This window comes from Diplotaxodon limnothrissa, linkage group LG11 (assembly GCF_057381915.1).
Source record: "Diplotaxodon limnothrissa isolate DT_005_m linkage group LG11, D_limnothrissa_male_GT1.1, whole genome shotgun sequence".
NCBI classification, from domain to species: domain Eukaryota; kingdom Metazoa; phylum Chordata; class Actinopteri; order Cichliformes; family Cichlidae; genus Diplotaxodon; species Diplotaxodon limnothrissa.
In genome coordinates, this window is record NC_140606.1 from 17,959,152 (window position 1) to 17,975,154 (window position 16,003).

A 16,003-nucleotide genomic window follows, 5' to 3' on the forward strand; every position below is an offset into this window, starting at 1 on the left:
CTGGTTTGATGTGCATTTTGCACAGAAATGCAACAGAAACACTTTTTTTGCAGTGGTTTCACTCGCACATCAGGAGCTGCTCAGTGGGGGAGCGAACCAGAGCAAATTCTGTAACTGTTTCTATACCCACCGTGTGAGAGCTGACTCTTGTCTGCCACATATCAGCCTGTTTTGGGCTCAGGTCAGGAATCTGCATCCCCAACCGAGACGCCAACGCTTCTACATAACCTGCCAGCCTGAGGAGAGGGAGAGACCGATGGATGGAAAAAGAATTAAACAGGAGGGGACTTAACACAGTTCAGCAAACTGCAGCGACAGCATTATTCTATTGATAGAACGCTCTATATACAGCAGGGGTGGGCAATTCCAGGCCCCGAGGGCCGGTGTCCTGCAGGTTTTAGATCTCACCTTGGGTCAACACAGCTGAATCACATGATTAGTTCGTTACCAGGCCTCTGGAGAACTTCAGGACATGGTGAGGAGCTAATTTAGCTATTTAAATCAGCTGTGATTGGATCAGGGACACACCTGACATGCAGGACACTGGCACTCGAGGCCTGGAGTTGCCCACCCCTGATATACAGTGTACTGTGCAAAAGTCCTGAGCAACCCCTCTTTTATTTAATATTTTGCTATGGAAATGGGAAATAGGTGCAGTGACTTCTTGAAAAGCACAGACATAAATGGAAAAACGAAATATGGGCAAAAACGTTTTGTGATTTTTCTCATTGAAAGCAAAAATACAAAGAAATGAGGAGTGGCTCAAGATATTTGCACAGTGCTGTATATCACACATGCACACACACAAACATCATCCATCAAAACCTTCTAATCAAATGAAGTCTGAATACCAAAGTCTTGTGATTTTGTTGAAATGTTATTGTGACAAAAAGAAAATCAAAGAAACATTATGTGAAATAAAAAGTCTCACTCTGTAAAATGTGGCATGCACAAACCAATACTGCATCAAAGCTGGTTTTGTTAAAAGATTCCGGCTATTTCTGTAACAGATTGAATTCGCCGCTGCCTATTTGTGTTTGCATCGTTTCTGTTTATATAATAATCCCCCCGTTGATAATTTTCTCCATTACGTATCATAATTCAATAAACCCATGCTAACATGACACTTCCCTACCAAGGCAAACAACAACCAGAGTCGGTGCTAATAACGACAAAATAAATCAACAGATTAATGCTCCGGTCTGCTTCCTGTCGCTGATGTTCATAAACCCAGCAGGATGCCAAACCTCAGCTCTAACAACAGATGGAGTAAAAGAGGAAGCTTCCAACAGTGTATAAATTAACTCAGTCCCAGGGCTTTGCGTGGATTTACACAGATCACGGACCGATGACGGATTGCAGCAGATAAAGAGTGCTCCACGGAAATCACCACGATGTAGAAAAATGAGTAAGATTGGATTAAGAATTCTGTGCAACTAGAAACAAGAACTTTCTGCTGGATCTCTATTCTGATATGGACTGGGTAATGCCATATCATCCTTTCATTCCTTTCATTTCATTTCTATCATTTGACAGAAATGAAAATGATTCACCTACAGGGGGCCTCAGCTGTGTGTTATACTTGTATAACTATGCATGTGACAAATAAAGAACCTTGAACTTGAAAGCTGTGGCACTCCTGATTGTGCTCAGGTGCCTCCTGCTTCAGTTATGTGTCCACAACCTGACAGGTTTCCGCTCGTGTGTTTGGGAAAAAAGTGTTTCCAAAGAGACACTTGGCTTAATAGTCCTGAAATAAAAGACTCTTGGAAACAGTGGGAATATTTCTACAGTTGGCCATCCTGGAAACAGAGCAAGAAGGTCATTGCTACGCTCCAGTGAGCAGTTAGAGCCACTTTGGTGTAAAATGGACATGAAGCGACAGCCAGCCTGCCAAATGTCATTAAAAAGGAAAATTATCTGGCTGAAGCTAGAGAGGAGGAAGTGGACTCTAATATGCAAATGAAGGGAACCGACAGAAACACTGTCATGTGACCCTACATGTGCCAAGGCACGTAAAATATGGTGCAGGTGAGGCGGTTTTGAATGTGAGGAAAGAAATATGGGTTGACATTTGGACCCAGGTCGGCTTCACTCACTGGCACTAATGGATCCTCAGTCGGCTGCACATACAAATAAGCTGCAGCTGGAGCTGTTAGGGGAGCGATAAGCTGTACACAGCATATCTGAGAAAAAGGCAAGTCTGCCTGTGCATTTGTGTCCAGGGGGGTGTGCTTTCGAGCCCACTGCCTTTCAGGATGGGGCAGCAGAAGTAGTGGAAATAGGACTGATTCTTATCATAACAGATGATGAGCTATTAAGTCCTTATGAGGAGAATAAGTAGATTCATTAGACAATATTCTTTCTTACAGCATCTCAAGTGGATACACTGTAGCCATTAAGTCTCTAGTTTATGTTTTCTTCTTCTATTTCGCATTTAAAATGATGGTTAAATTGAAGTAATTGAGACCACAGCTTTGAAGCTCAGTAAGCTGCAGTGAGGGTGGCATTTGGTTTTTCTCTCCGCTTCTTTGAAATTCAGTCTCACCGCCGAGCCCCAATCCTAATTTCTTTCACATTCATCCACGGCTTTAGATCAAATTCACTCCAAATTACCCGTGCTCTTGTAACAGCGGAGGGCAAAATAAATAAGCTCTGCATTTAAAAAAAAAGAAAGCCAAAACAAAATACTGCAGCAATCACAATGCAGGAATGATGAAATTTACTGAAAGGCCCGAGCTCATCCCAAAAAACATAAAACAAGACAGACAGGCTGTTCACTGTGTGAGAAGCAGGCTGAAACATGAGCCGGGTGCATTGCAAGCCCCAGAAAACACAGTTATACATTTTATCATTTGGAAAATTACATCTGGAGGAACTAAAAGCCATCACGTTGAGTTACTCAGCTTGTGTTTGGAAAAAAAAAACAGAATTTTGTGCATTGACGAAATGTCACTATTTTTAATCTGTAAAGTTCAAAAGGCATCAGTCACACAGGCATTCACCCACTTTTTTTAAAGAAAGGTAATGGAATATAATCCAGATTATTCCAGGATTCAGAAGGAGTAAGGTAGAAAATGCAGGCATGATACGGAGGGGGATGCGTCTCCACTTCTGTATTCCCTAAAGATCCCTAATGTGCATTTCCTTGTCTGCCCCAGAAAGCCACCGATGCATTGCATTTGTAAGAAATTCCTAAAACAGCTGAGGCTAAACTCGACAGAAGCATTAGTAATAACCAGCTGAATGGTCAGAATGACTCATGAGCTCAATTATGGAGTTCAGCAAGATTCAGATGGTTTCCTAGGTTTTTTCGAAATACTTAAAAGACTCAGACGGAGTGAAACATTACAAACGTGGCCTAACATGAACTCCTACATGATAAAAATATGTATGCACTGGCACATATGTGGAAACGGTTGTGCATGTTGTTCAGCACAGTCACACACACGGAAGATTCTCTACAAGTGAGTCAGTATCTCTTAAATGAGCAGATTTCCTCTTAATTATGAGGACTAAAAAGCATCATTGGCCAAGGGACATGCTGCAGTGACAGCTACGTCTGTGCACTTTGATTATATAATAGTCAAAATTTAGTAACTGGGAGTTACTAAACTCAGAGGACCAGCAGGTTTGAGGCTCTTTTGATGCAATGTCCAGAGTGTTTATGACTCGTGTTACAGCACACTCATTAGCCTGCATAGAGTATGTCCTTAACTTTTCAGTGAAGACCAACTCCTGCACATCAAATATCAGGCTGAAAGTGTACGTGGATATCAACCAAACAACTTTATACTGGTAAAAGGTACAGTATATAATTTTCTGTGTGTATATGATCTAAAAGCATATAATATATATATTACACAGAGACAAGCATTCATTGGCTGCAGTGGGTTCCTGCATACCAACGCGATGACCAAATCAGGATCTTCTGTACATACAAGCACATTAACCAGCAGAATTCAGCTAAGAAGGAAAACTTTCTTAGCTTTCTTAGAACTCAGTTCTTGATTAAATAAAACTTAAAGGCACTTCAACAAACGAAAGCTAAAGGAAGCTGCAGTTCACAGTAAGTTCGTTAGAGGCATTTTAATCAGTCTCCAGAGTCTTTCATTTGGCTCATCTATGCAGGTGGAAAGTGAGTTCAGTTGCGGCTGAACATCATCACATCTATGCTGCTTGGGAATGGGAAGCCTGATCTTGTTCCAGGTGAACTAAATGTCTGAAAGTGTGGCTGTAATCCAACTCACCAACAGAAAGCCATATGCATATTTTCGAGTACATGCACAGGATTTTTTTATTTACGAATTTTGCCAACTTCTGTTAACCAAACAGTTTGAAATCCAGCCGTAATATTTGCAGTAATTAGTCATCTGGGATCTCAGAGTCGGAGTCCAACTACAACCTCAGCAAGAAGTCTCTCTGCAGCCACTAAAGTGCCGCCGACTCCCAGTGTAATTTATAAGACGAGCGTTATGTGGACACTAAAGCATTTCCTGTTAGAACAAAATCTGTATCGCAAACGTTGCTGTGAAAATCTCTTGTTGCAGCTCCACTGAGACTCTGAGGCAGACAAATGGCCTTCACACGCCTTGTCTCACCTTGATAAAGCGTCCACGGGGGCTCCACTTTCCTCTTTTGATTGAGCGGCAATCACACACTCGCTCATGGATGCGTGTGTGTGCCTGCTGAGAGTGTTTACATGGACCACAAGAACTAGACTAATCAATCACAGGGAAAACAGAAGGAAACAGCATATTCCACTTCTGTCATCCATGCATGGGTATGATTTACACTGAAAAGGAGGAGAATAAATGCACGCCATCATTGCATTCACCCTGGTGTTCCATTATATTAAGTAATGGGACTGGTTGAGCTCATGAAGCAGCTCAGGAAGCTGTTATGATCTCTGTGGCCACAAGGAGGCGCTTAAACAGTCATGCATGAGCTGATGGAAGGATCGGAGAAACATGACCATCAAGCTTTCCTATATCATTACGCTGTTATTGAGGAAATCACATTAAATTACTCTGTACAAATTCATCAGTCCTTACAGTCAGTGTTTTAATCTACTTTTACTTAATTTCATTCTTTTAATTTTGATTATGCAGGAAAGGGAAAAAACATCTGATGGGGTTTTTGTTGCTGGGTTTCTGGGACAGGAAACAGAATAAAAATGAAGAAATTGGAGGAAAATGAATGAAAGGATTTTTCAGGGATTTAAATACACAATAATTTCTACTTAATCTATATGACCTAGTTCAGTCCCATTTTAATCAAACCACACCCCTGGGCCTACATCCAGTAACTGGTTAAAAGTGAGCAATTTATTGAATTAGCCCCACGAACAACATGATGGTAAACCTTTACCTTCTCAACGTGATGTGAAAAGGACCTTTGTTTATAAATATTATTATTATTATTATCTGTGTATATTTGTGTGGAAAACGTGTTGCTGTACAATCAGATTAATGGCTCTTCCTTTCCTTGACTGATTCTAAATTTCAACTGAACTGTTTGAATTTACCAAACGTGTGTGTGTGTGTGTGTGTGTGTGTGTGTGTGTGTGTGTGTGTGTGTGTGTCAAGTCTTACCCCAGTCCTGCCAGATCTGATACCAAGTTGCCCAGCGCAGCAGCTGTAGATAATGGGAGAAGCAGAGGCATGGGTTACAGAGGCATTTTTCCGTAGGGCATGATGGATGTCCCAAGTGCATTATGGGCTCATCAAAGAAGCAGAGGCACAACACACTGAAGAAGAAGACCACACTGCTGCAGTTTTGCTTCTTACATGCTGTAGTGCAAGTAAAAGAGGACGAGGGAACGCTGAAATAACTTCACTGTCACCGGTTTATGCTTTGAATGTGCCGTATGGTACTGTAACAGCTGTGCCTAAGGACAGAAAATAAAGCCTGTGCTTTACTCCTGTTCTCTCAGCTGTCCCTGACCCTGAGTGCAGAGCATTGCTGCTGCAGCATTACAGAAACACTCCAGAGGAAACACACAACGCAACCGTGTCATCACTGCTGAGGCACAGTCATCATCTCCGGCTGGGCTCGAGCACTTTCATCTGATCTTTGAGCTACTGTAGCAATAAATATTGTACACATTACTCAGAGACAAACACTCTACTAACAAAGCGAGCAGAGACACATGCATCCTGTGGCAAAGCATCTTTAAGCTTCTGGTTTATAAAAGTTTAAAAGCAAGCAGCTTCTTTTTCTGTGACAAGAACAACGAGCGACTTAACTAGAGCCTCTGAATGAGAGGCGAGAGCTGTTGCAACAGCTAGGAAAGTAAAGGAAAGTGTGCAACTCTTGGCCCAAGAGTCGGTGCCAAAGCACACAGAGCATATTTGGACTAAATAAGGTACTTTTAGCAGAAATCTTTGCACTGTCCACCATTAAATCTGACTGTAAATCAGCAAATACCACAAAGGAAAAGGGGCTTGTTGCTTCAGCTGATTTAGGTCAGATGAAGATTTCGTGTGGTTATTTAAACAGTTTTAGTTAATTTCTAAATATAACGTTACTCTCTGGCAGTGTAATAATTTTTCAGTGTGTTTCACCTCATGTTGGCACTTAAACAGAGAGAGTTGCCATTAGCCCCATGCTTTGTCTTGAATTGTGTACCAGTACTTTATACGGTCACAAAGCTGAATTCTTGGCTATGCAGCAGTTCAATGTTCAGTCAGCTGAAGGAGGACACACGTGCAGCTGTGCATGGTTGCTTTGAGGCAATATGGCCACGTTAGGCAAATTAATCTACACTCTGAAGATGATTAAAACAGATGTAACACAATATCTTGCTGACGTTAAACACTGCACCTCTGTACAGCCACTGAAGAGACAGCAGTGATGGAGAGGCCAGCTTGAGACTTTATTATGTGGTCAACCTGCTCAGATGTAATTACGAGACAAGGTTGGCTGTGCCTTTAATTCGCTGCTTTCTCTCCCTCTTCGGGGCCTTGGCATTAGATCTGATGCACATCAACAGACTGATGAGGGGGCGGGCAAATGCATCACAATTCAAGTCATTCTTAAGCAGCTGCAAACACAGAAATCACAGTGTAACTGATATTCTGACAAACTTTATCAAGTAGAAAAAGGGAAGTCAATTAAAAAGACAAAGAGTAACAAAAAAAAAAAGATTTCCTGTTTGTAATCTCTGATTTCTGGATGGACTCTAAATATTAGTATTACATGTGAACTCCTACTTAATGTAAATTTCTGTATGTGGAAAGCAACAGGCTGTTTGGGGATTTTCCCTCATTTATCAGAGTTAATCGCTGTATCATCACAAACAGACTGCATGTAATTACCAGCTTAATCCCATTCAATCACAACCTTGCAGTGTTTGCAGCGACAAGCCTGTAAATTCATTGCAAATGCCAAGCAGCACACTCTTTTCTTTAGTTTACTTTCATTTCTTAACCTTTCTGTTACTGTTATCACATGCTTCCTTCACACTGTATTTCTTGGGAACTTTCTAAAACTTTTTTGCCTAATAGTTGACAGTACTGCCAACCTGATGGAGCGAACAGATGCAAGTGCCTGGAAGCAGCAAAAAAAAAGGAGCTTTTTACACCTGAAGCAAAACTAGAGAGCCTGTCTGCATGTGAACTATTCACTGACGGCTGCTGTGGGATAAATGTGGCATGAAACAATGTGAAGTTACAAATGGGAGACAGCGGGAACTTTTTACACTAGCTGTATTGCTCCTGTACAAGCGGTCATAATTTATAGGCGTGCATGAACAGCACTCTCTACAGTGACAAAAACAGGAGTATACCTGCACTCAGCAGTACGTGGCCTTACATGCTTTTGTTCTCACTCAAAGCTGAAAATTTGTTTGCGTGAGGCAGCTGGAGCTGTACAAAGGCTTCAAGTATGCAAACTGAAGCCTGGAAGCACCAATTCTGTCAAGAAAGAAAATTACACTTCTATTTCTTCCAGCTTGCTCCCCTTAAGGGTTGCCAGCTCACCCCGTCCCTAACATCCTGTTCTGTTGCACCAACCCTCTACATGTCCTCCTGTACTGCATCTGTGAATATTCTCTGAGGTCTTCCTCTTTTTCTTCCCCCTGGGAGCGCCGTATTCACCATCCTTTGTCTAGGGGGCGATAGTGGCTCAAGAGTTGGGAGTTCGCCTTGTAATCGGGAGGTTGCCGGTTCGAGCCCCAGCTTGGACAGCCTCGGTCGTTGTGTCCTTGGGCAAGACACTTCACCCGATGCCTACTGGTGGTGGTCAGAGGGCCCGGTGGCGCCAGTGTCTGGCAGCCTCGCTTCTGTCAGTGCGCCCCAGGGTGGCTGTGGTTACAACGTAGCTTGCCATCACCAGTGTGTGAATGTGTGCGTGAATGGGTGGATGACTGATTGTGTAAAGCGCTTTGGGGTCCTTAGGGACTAGTAAAAGCGCTATACAAATACAGGCCATTTAGTATTTCTCAACATTGCTGACAAAGTTAGAGAGACAAACCTTCTTTTTTTTAAATTTTTTCCTAATTCTGCCCCCCAAAAAAGCCCAAAGCAAAGAAAAACCTTAAAAACCTCCTAGTTTCACCTCATATTTATCACCATTGTTGCACGCTCAACCACTTGGTTTGTTTGCGCGCCACCAGTTTGACCAGTCTCATCAATCAAATGTTCTAAACTGTGCACTGGGAGGAAAATTAACTTTCACTAAACATGAGTAACAATTTTGAATAAAATTAAACTGAAATAGATCAAATCAAATGTTTATTTATTGAAAAACCTAAAGGAAAAATGTGCTTGGTACAAATTGAATGCATGTGAACCAAAATGACCTCTTTAGTGCAATACATTACAATATACTTATTTAACAGAATTACACTGAAAATTTACCTGTAATTAAATTAGTTAGAGTTAGAATTTTGGCCAAATAAATCTTTTTTGAGTGCAATTCTTTGACCTCATATTCATTTTGAGCTGCAGGCTTTTCACATCATTAAGGCTGTTTAACTGAAGTAATTAGGAAAGTCAGGAGTAGACGATTCATGCAGCTTCCACGCTCATCAAGCGAGCAGAGACATTTTTGCCTCCTAGAAGGTGATTTGTCGTCTTCACTAGAGACTTGACATTAGTGCTAAATCACTCTGGACCGGGTTAGATAACTGCGCATTTTAATTTGCAGACCCCCGAATGCCCTCAATCTAGTGCGAATGACTAAATGGGGTCTGAGTGATAGAAAGTGTGTTAAGGCTGTGCTTAAGGAAAGAACAGAAGTCCTGTGTGCTTCTTGTCTCCGAGTGGCTCTGCAGTAGATTTAGATTTTTTTTAAACTACTAGATTAATGAGGGTGTCTGTTACAGCTCACTGTCAAATCCGGGTTAGAAAACCTCTCCACACAAAGGTAACAAGCACTCCCGTCAAACTTCAGAGTGGCCTCTCTAAAACTGAATTTTGCACATTCTGCCTGATAACCTTCTCTCTACGAGTCCTACCATGCCTGAAATTGCTTCAATCAAAATTCCAATCATCCATTCAATCAATTCACTGGGAATGAACTGAACAAATGGAGATTTTTCTTTTTTTTAACTGAAACTTGGCTGACTAGAAATATATGGAGAAGGGTTTGAAGTGAAAATTCAAATGAGTCTTGTCTACAGTGTATCCCTTATAGATCCATTTACTGTAACTGGAAAAGGTAAAGTCTTCCTTTTCCAGTCCCTCCAGGTGAAGTGGAATTTAAAAAGCCTCTGGCTTCTACCTCCTAGGCTCTTGGACAAAAGATCAGTTTACCCAATCTGCTGCATGTTTAAAAGCTTGAGCTAAAGACAAAGAACTGCCGTCACCACCAACAGCAACAGAATCAGAAGCACTGAAAGGGAGGGAAATGCCCCCTGCTCTTTAGCTCTGCTTCGATTAATGACAATATAAAGGACGCTCGCTTTGTTTGAGTTGGACAAAAAGAAAAACACTAAATTTGAAGCACTGAGTGATACAGTCATCCCAAAGCTAATGTGTGTTCATTCTCACTTAGGGTAAAGTAGGGGGGGCTCTTTTAGACACGGCGAACAGTGGCGGGCGATAACAAAAATTCTGATGTGCGTCGTCAAGGGGATATTACAATACCCATTCAATGTGCTTGTGAACAGCATTAACATATTCATGAAGTTTTCCTTATCGTAGCCAGCCGCTCTTCCTCCTCTCTTTCTTTAATCTGACCTCGCTTTATAATTATTTTTAAATAGTGTCACAGTTCCATGATTAAGTTGCAACACAGCGCACTCTGTCAACACGTCATCTAAAAGTGCCTTTTCTTCTATTTGGAGACTTGGCAGTCAGCTATGATTTAGCATGCTACAGCATGAATGTGAATTACTCTCAAATATATTTTCCTAAATCGAATCAAATGCAATAAATAAATGACTGATTTACAAGCAGATATTCTTGAATCTGAATGTGACACATATACAATACATATGTAATAGAGCTGGGCGATATATCGAGTTTTTAAAAAATATCGATATATTTTCATACGAGATATAAGATGTGCCAACATCGTTTATATCGATATAGTCTATGTTACGTTATAATTATACTTGTGGAGCCGCAAGTTTGCCTCTCTTTCGTCCATTTTTGTCTCTACGCTGCGTTACTGGGCCTCGCCTCTCCTTCACTGAGCACAACTCCCCCTCCCCCATAGCTTCACCTGCAGGCAACGACAAGATGATCACGGCAAATCTCCGTTAACAAGTTACCGCGGATCGCCCCGTGCGTGGGGCTGGACGGCGTCAACGTGTTAGCGAGCTAACCGCGCTAACGAGCTAAAATCCTTTCATTTTCTCAAAACTCGACAGTGCACCTTATGTGCAATCTGTCAAAAAAGTGTTTTAGTACGACTTTGGTGAGCTACGGAGCCGCACCGCTTGATGGATTGTCAGAGCATTACGGCTACCGTAATGGAGCCTCGCGGAGTAATACGTACTGTGCTTCAACGTAATATTACCGTATTGTGTGTGTATAAGGACCATAAATGGCACCTGTTAAGAGACACGGTTACAAAGAGGATTTCAAACTCCAGGCTGTCAGTCACGCAGTAGAAGTTGGGAACAGAGCAGCTGTGAAATCTGTCTGTCTTTGTTATTATGCTCAGCGTCTATTAGTTTACATTTTGACTGCACAATTGTGAGCTTTTTGTTATGCACAAAAACAACATTGTGTTCTTTTATTTATGGAGCATTATTATTTAATAAATGCTGATAATTTATTTTTGAGTAATTTCTTCATGTACATCTATGCTGTATGTTAATAAAAGTGCCTGATTGACATCTGGGACACAGCTTTGACTAAACTCTCTTTTTGTTCTTACCATATGGCTTTAAAAAAAAAATCGAGATATGAATTTTGGGTCATATCGCCCAGCTCTAATATGTAACACACGTTTATAGAATTGACTAAGTGCAGCACTGTGGGTGATCCTCCTTTTGCTGTTCAAAGTCTTCTACATAACTCATATAATCAATACTTTAAAAGGACAATACAGGAAATGAAAATGTGTTTTCAAAAATAAAACAGATTCAAATACATTACGAGATTCTCTGACCTGCCATAGTTGAAATGCCGAGAACCACGCCGATTGATAACTCAATCTGTGTGCCCTGGAAAAAACAAGAGAACAGAAGCTCATTTGTACAAAGAGGAAAGCTCAGTGCAAGCTGTTGTCTGCATCTCTTTGCAATAGGGGACTCAAGCCAGGGTGCCAAGCACCTGTGTAATTTTGGAGTTAAATCACCTTCTTTTAGCATCTATGTCACTATTTCTGCTTCAAACGTGTGAGGTTCTGGCTGGACCGGAATTTCAATTTTCATCAATTTATCACAGTTAATAACCGTGTCGTCACAAAAAGGGTCACACATAATTGCCAACTTGACTCCATTCAATCATAAACTGATAGCAGAATGACTACGATTACATTTTTAATGCACAAAAGCTGCTTTGCATGCAGCAACTGACAGCGAGTGGTTGCAGACCTGGTTCCTCGTCTTCGAAGCAGCCATGTCAAAGGCAACGAGACGACCTTTAATCACTCACAAAGCTCCTAATCTCAACAAAGTACTATTTTGTAAAATTTAATCTATACTTAGTACAACCTTTAAATGCATTTTTTGCAGTCTTTCAGGTTGCATTAGCTACCTCCAGAGACTGAGAGAATAAAGTGCTAGGAGTGCATGCCTCATGAAGCAGACACTTACAGCAACAATCATGATGCAGTTGTCCAGGAATCCAAATCCAACGAATGGGAGTGCATTGTGCAGCAGAACTGTAAAGCAAGCAAACACAACAAATCACTGTCAGACACATTATAATGTGATTCAGCATGGATAGACAACAACGCATCACACATTTAGAAGAGAAATGAGAACATTAGACACAAAACGCCTCTGAAGCCATAAGCAGCTGTAAATCAGTATCAGGCAGTGATACATTAGTGCGTGCTCATTAATGTGGTACGGGGGTAAGTCGTTCCGTCTTATTTCTTTAGCACTGCCGCTGGTAAAATGCAGACAGCTACGAAGCCAGCGGGTGAACACTAGACTCTTGGTAAGGTGGAATGGATTTTTTAAACAGGAAAGAGTAAATAGCATCATAAATATCAAGAAAATCCACTTGCAGCAGGAGTGCGTGGATACTATAGACAGTCTGATGTACCGATGGTGCTATCAAAGTGAATTTTAAAATGTCATCCACCGCCCCGGCAAAGGATATTCAAGTGAAGTTCAGTTTAGTTTAAGTGACAAATCTGCAGGAAAGTTTGAAGCGTAATCGCCACGATGCGACTGTGTTCTCTACGGATCTCGTAGCGCTGCAGCTCTCCTTCAGGACGCTGTGAGAACTTTCAATCCTGCTGTGAGCGCCTGAGCTCAACACGATAAACACCGACACACTCAACACTTAAACGCAGACTGACACCAGAGGCAATCCTGCCTTCAAACGTATGCTGAAACGGAACAAAGTGAGCACTCAGAGAATTCTCGGTGTTGGGTTTGACTGATTCCCTACGGAAACAAACTGGAACTCGAGTGTGAAATTTAACAGCAGTTAGTGAGGTCAGTGGGGAAATCTCAACATTTGGTAAATGATTTGCCTCTTTATTTCTCAAATGTGCTTTCAGATCCTTGATACGTCACATTTTTATTCTTAACTCAAGAAAATGATTTAAGAGTGAAGCTGTCTTTAGAGATTTAAAAGCAGTGAACGCCACGATGCTCTGAATTTGAATTTCACAGCAAGGGCCTGTTATCTTAACTGGACTCGGCTGTCTCAGGATCCCATTCTGCACACTTTGAGTTTAACCCAATATTAAAAAATGACTCCTCTGGCCATGTTAGCTCTAATTATAACAGCCATCTGGGGACATTTTTCCCTGTTGGTGGGGAAATTTCAATTAGGAAATTTGAGGAAATCACGACTGCTCGTCCTTAGTTTTCCTTTTGGTGACTTGATATGAACTTAAGACTTTCCTCTTGTATCAGCTCAAAGTTTGTGTAGGGTAATTTCCAATAAACCAAGTTCATAAAAAGGAGAGTCTATGGCTGACGCGCGTTCCTGGTTTCCAAAAGAAATGCTTCCAGTTGCATTATGATTTGAAGACTGTTTATTTATTACAAACTGAAGATGTAACAATGAACTCCTTCCTAAAAGACATGAAAGTTCCAAAAAATAGCAGTTATCCAGAACTAGCTGTGCACACGGTCAGAAAACCGTTAGACTCCTAACCTCTCTGTCCATGCTCCTCCCCTTCCCTCTCACACAGGGTTTCATGCTACTATTACACTTACATACTTAAAGTGAGAGGGACCCCCTTTTAGGTTCCAATCCCAAAACAGTGACTTAAAATTACTTTATGTAAACACATATATTTTCACATTTATTAATCCTGAAAAGATGACTTATGTAATGATTCTATGAATTATAAAACAAACATGAACTCAATCGTAAATAAAAAATATAAAGCAGACGTTTGGCGCTTACAGTTTGCTTCCTACAGGCAAAGGTCTGGACTGTTTTATCTGGCTCCTCTAATGTTTTCCTGGGCACATCACAGCTAGCCTACAAGAAAGAAAAACTCTGAGCTCGCCAAAGTGAATATTTGAGATGTCGCAGGCATTTTTTTTGAAACTTCATTCCTCAGGTGGACTCCCATCCATCGCAGCTTTCACAAGTTTTCATCCCTGAGATGGATGCAGTGGTTTTTTTTTCATAATCTCGTAACTCCCAGTAGGAAAAAAATAGGCAACAACAAGAAGATTGACATTATCATCACAAATGTGTGCGACACCACAGTGACAACAGGCTGAGTCAGTGTTTCACTTGAAGTTTGTCTCTTCTGTGTCAGCTCAAAAAGACAAATGCTCGACTCCAGAGGAGACTAAATATTTCCCACACAAAGCGGCTGTTGTGACAAAGATCTGTTTTTGTTAAATATAAGACAGGCGAGGAGGAGAAGCTTCCAAACCTTTAAAGTGAAGAGAGAAAGCTGAGCTCATGAGATCACCAACAGAGTGAAAAATGCCCACACAGCCTTTGCAGTTGGATTACATTCTTTCTTTGTGAGCACAATGAGAAAAACCCCACTCAGCTTTATGCTGAAGCTTTTCTGGCTGGTCCCCAGTTTTATATAACAATTCAGGTTTATTTCATTTCATTTTTCTTCAATTTCTCTGTGTTTTACATTATTTTGACTTCAAAAGAAATGCATGCTTCAAATGTTTTCTAATACGAACCCTCATGTTGGGAAGTGCTGACTGGTTTACACAAGATCATCCAGGATGTAATAACGGACAAACAACTGTACAAACAGAAAACATGTCTCCTTATACAAATTCACCATCCACCCACACATCCATCCGCTTAACCCCCGGTATCTTTTCCAGCTGTTAATGGAGGCCAGGTAGATATGAAACCAGGACTTCCTTGTTGTGAAGTAAAATGGCAAATGGCCTGTATTTGTATAGCGCTTTACTTAGTCAATTATTCAATCATCCACCCATTCACACACTGGTGATGGCAAGATACATTGTAGCCACAGCTGCCCTGGGGCGCACTGACAGAGGCGAGGGTGCCAGACACTGGCGCTACCAGGCCCTCTGACCACCACCAGTAGGCATCGGATGAAGTGTCTTGCCCAAGGACACAACGGGGCTCGAACCAGCAACCTTCCGATCACAAGACAAACTCTTGAGCCACGATCGCCCCGTGAAGTAACAGTGCTAACCACCGCACACGTGCATAATAAAATAACACCTTTAAAATCTACTTTTAGCTGCATACATAATATTAGTAGCCTGTGACAACCCATTAAATTAAGTGTGCTTTCTTAAGCACATTAGTAGAAAGAAGCACTGATAAAGGGGAGATGTGAGATAATGGATGAAATAGCTCATCCATTTTTACCCCTACCCTTCATTTTTCCAAAAACATGTTCAATACAAGTCAGAAATCCTGTTATATTTTCTATTATCATATATTAGGGAAAGTTTGAATTAAAAAACGCTTCAAAGAAATTGAACAAGGCACAAATGGACTTAGGACTACGTGCAACAAGTATTGTTCTCCATGCTTAAGCAGATTGTCGTTCCGGATATTTTTTTCAGAGTATAATATTATGATGTACAACTTCACACATTTGCTGTGGCAATGTTTATTATAGTGAGCCATTACATTAGTAAGAACTAAAGTAGATTTAAATATCAGTAATATTGTATATGATGGAACAGCTACATATTAAAGTTACAGTGTGCAAAATCTCACCACTAGAGGTCAGTAGATTCCAAATTGCATTCAAATTTTATTTTATTTTTTTGTTTTTTTTTACCACTCCCAATTCAAGCCATAATCCTAGCTATGGTAGCAAATGTAGGACAAACAACTCTGGCCTTGTTCATCTCTTGTGAGTGTAGGCCAGGGGTGTCCAACTCCGGGCCTCGAGGGCCAGTGTCCTGCAGGTTATAAATGTGTCCTTGATCCAACACAGCTGATTT

General features: G+C 41.1%; 1 protein-coding gene across 1 annotated transcript in view; it reads right to left on the reverse strand.

Moving 5' to 3' along the window:
* Positions 1-16,003, reverse strand: part of LOC146622559 (transmembrane protein 65-like) — a 42,243-nt gene that overhangs the window by 1,027 nt on the left and 25,213 nt on the right. Inside the window, exons 4-7 of the mRNA XM_085365232.1 lie at positions 12,215-12,282; positions 11,566-11,620; positions 5,595-5,637; positions 131-236 (exon numbers count right to left, since the gene is read on the reverse strand). Coding sequence (XP_085221358.1) covers positions 131-236; positions 5,595-5,637; positions 11,566-11,620; positions 12,215-12,282 — 272 coding nt within the window. The remainder of the gene's footprint in view (positions 1-130; positions 237-5,594; positions 5,638-11,565; positions 11,621-12,214; positions 12,283-16,003) is intronic.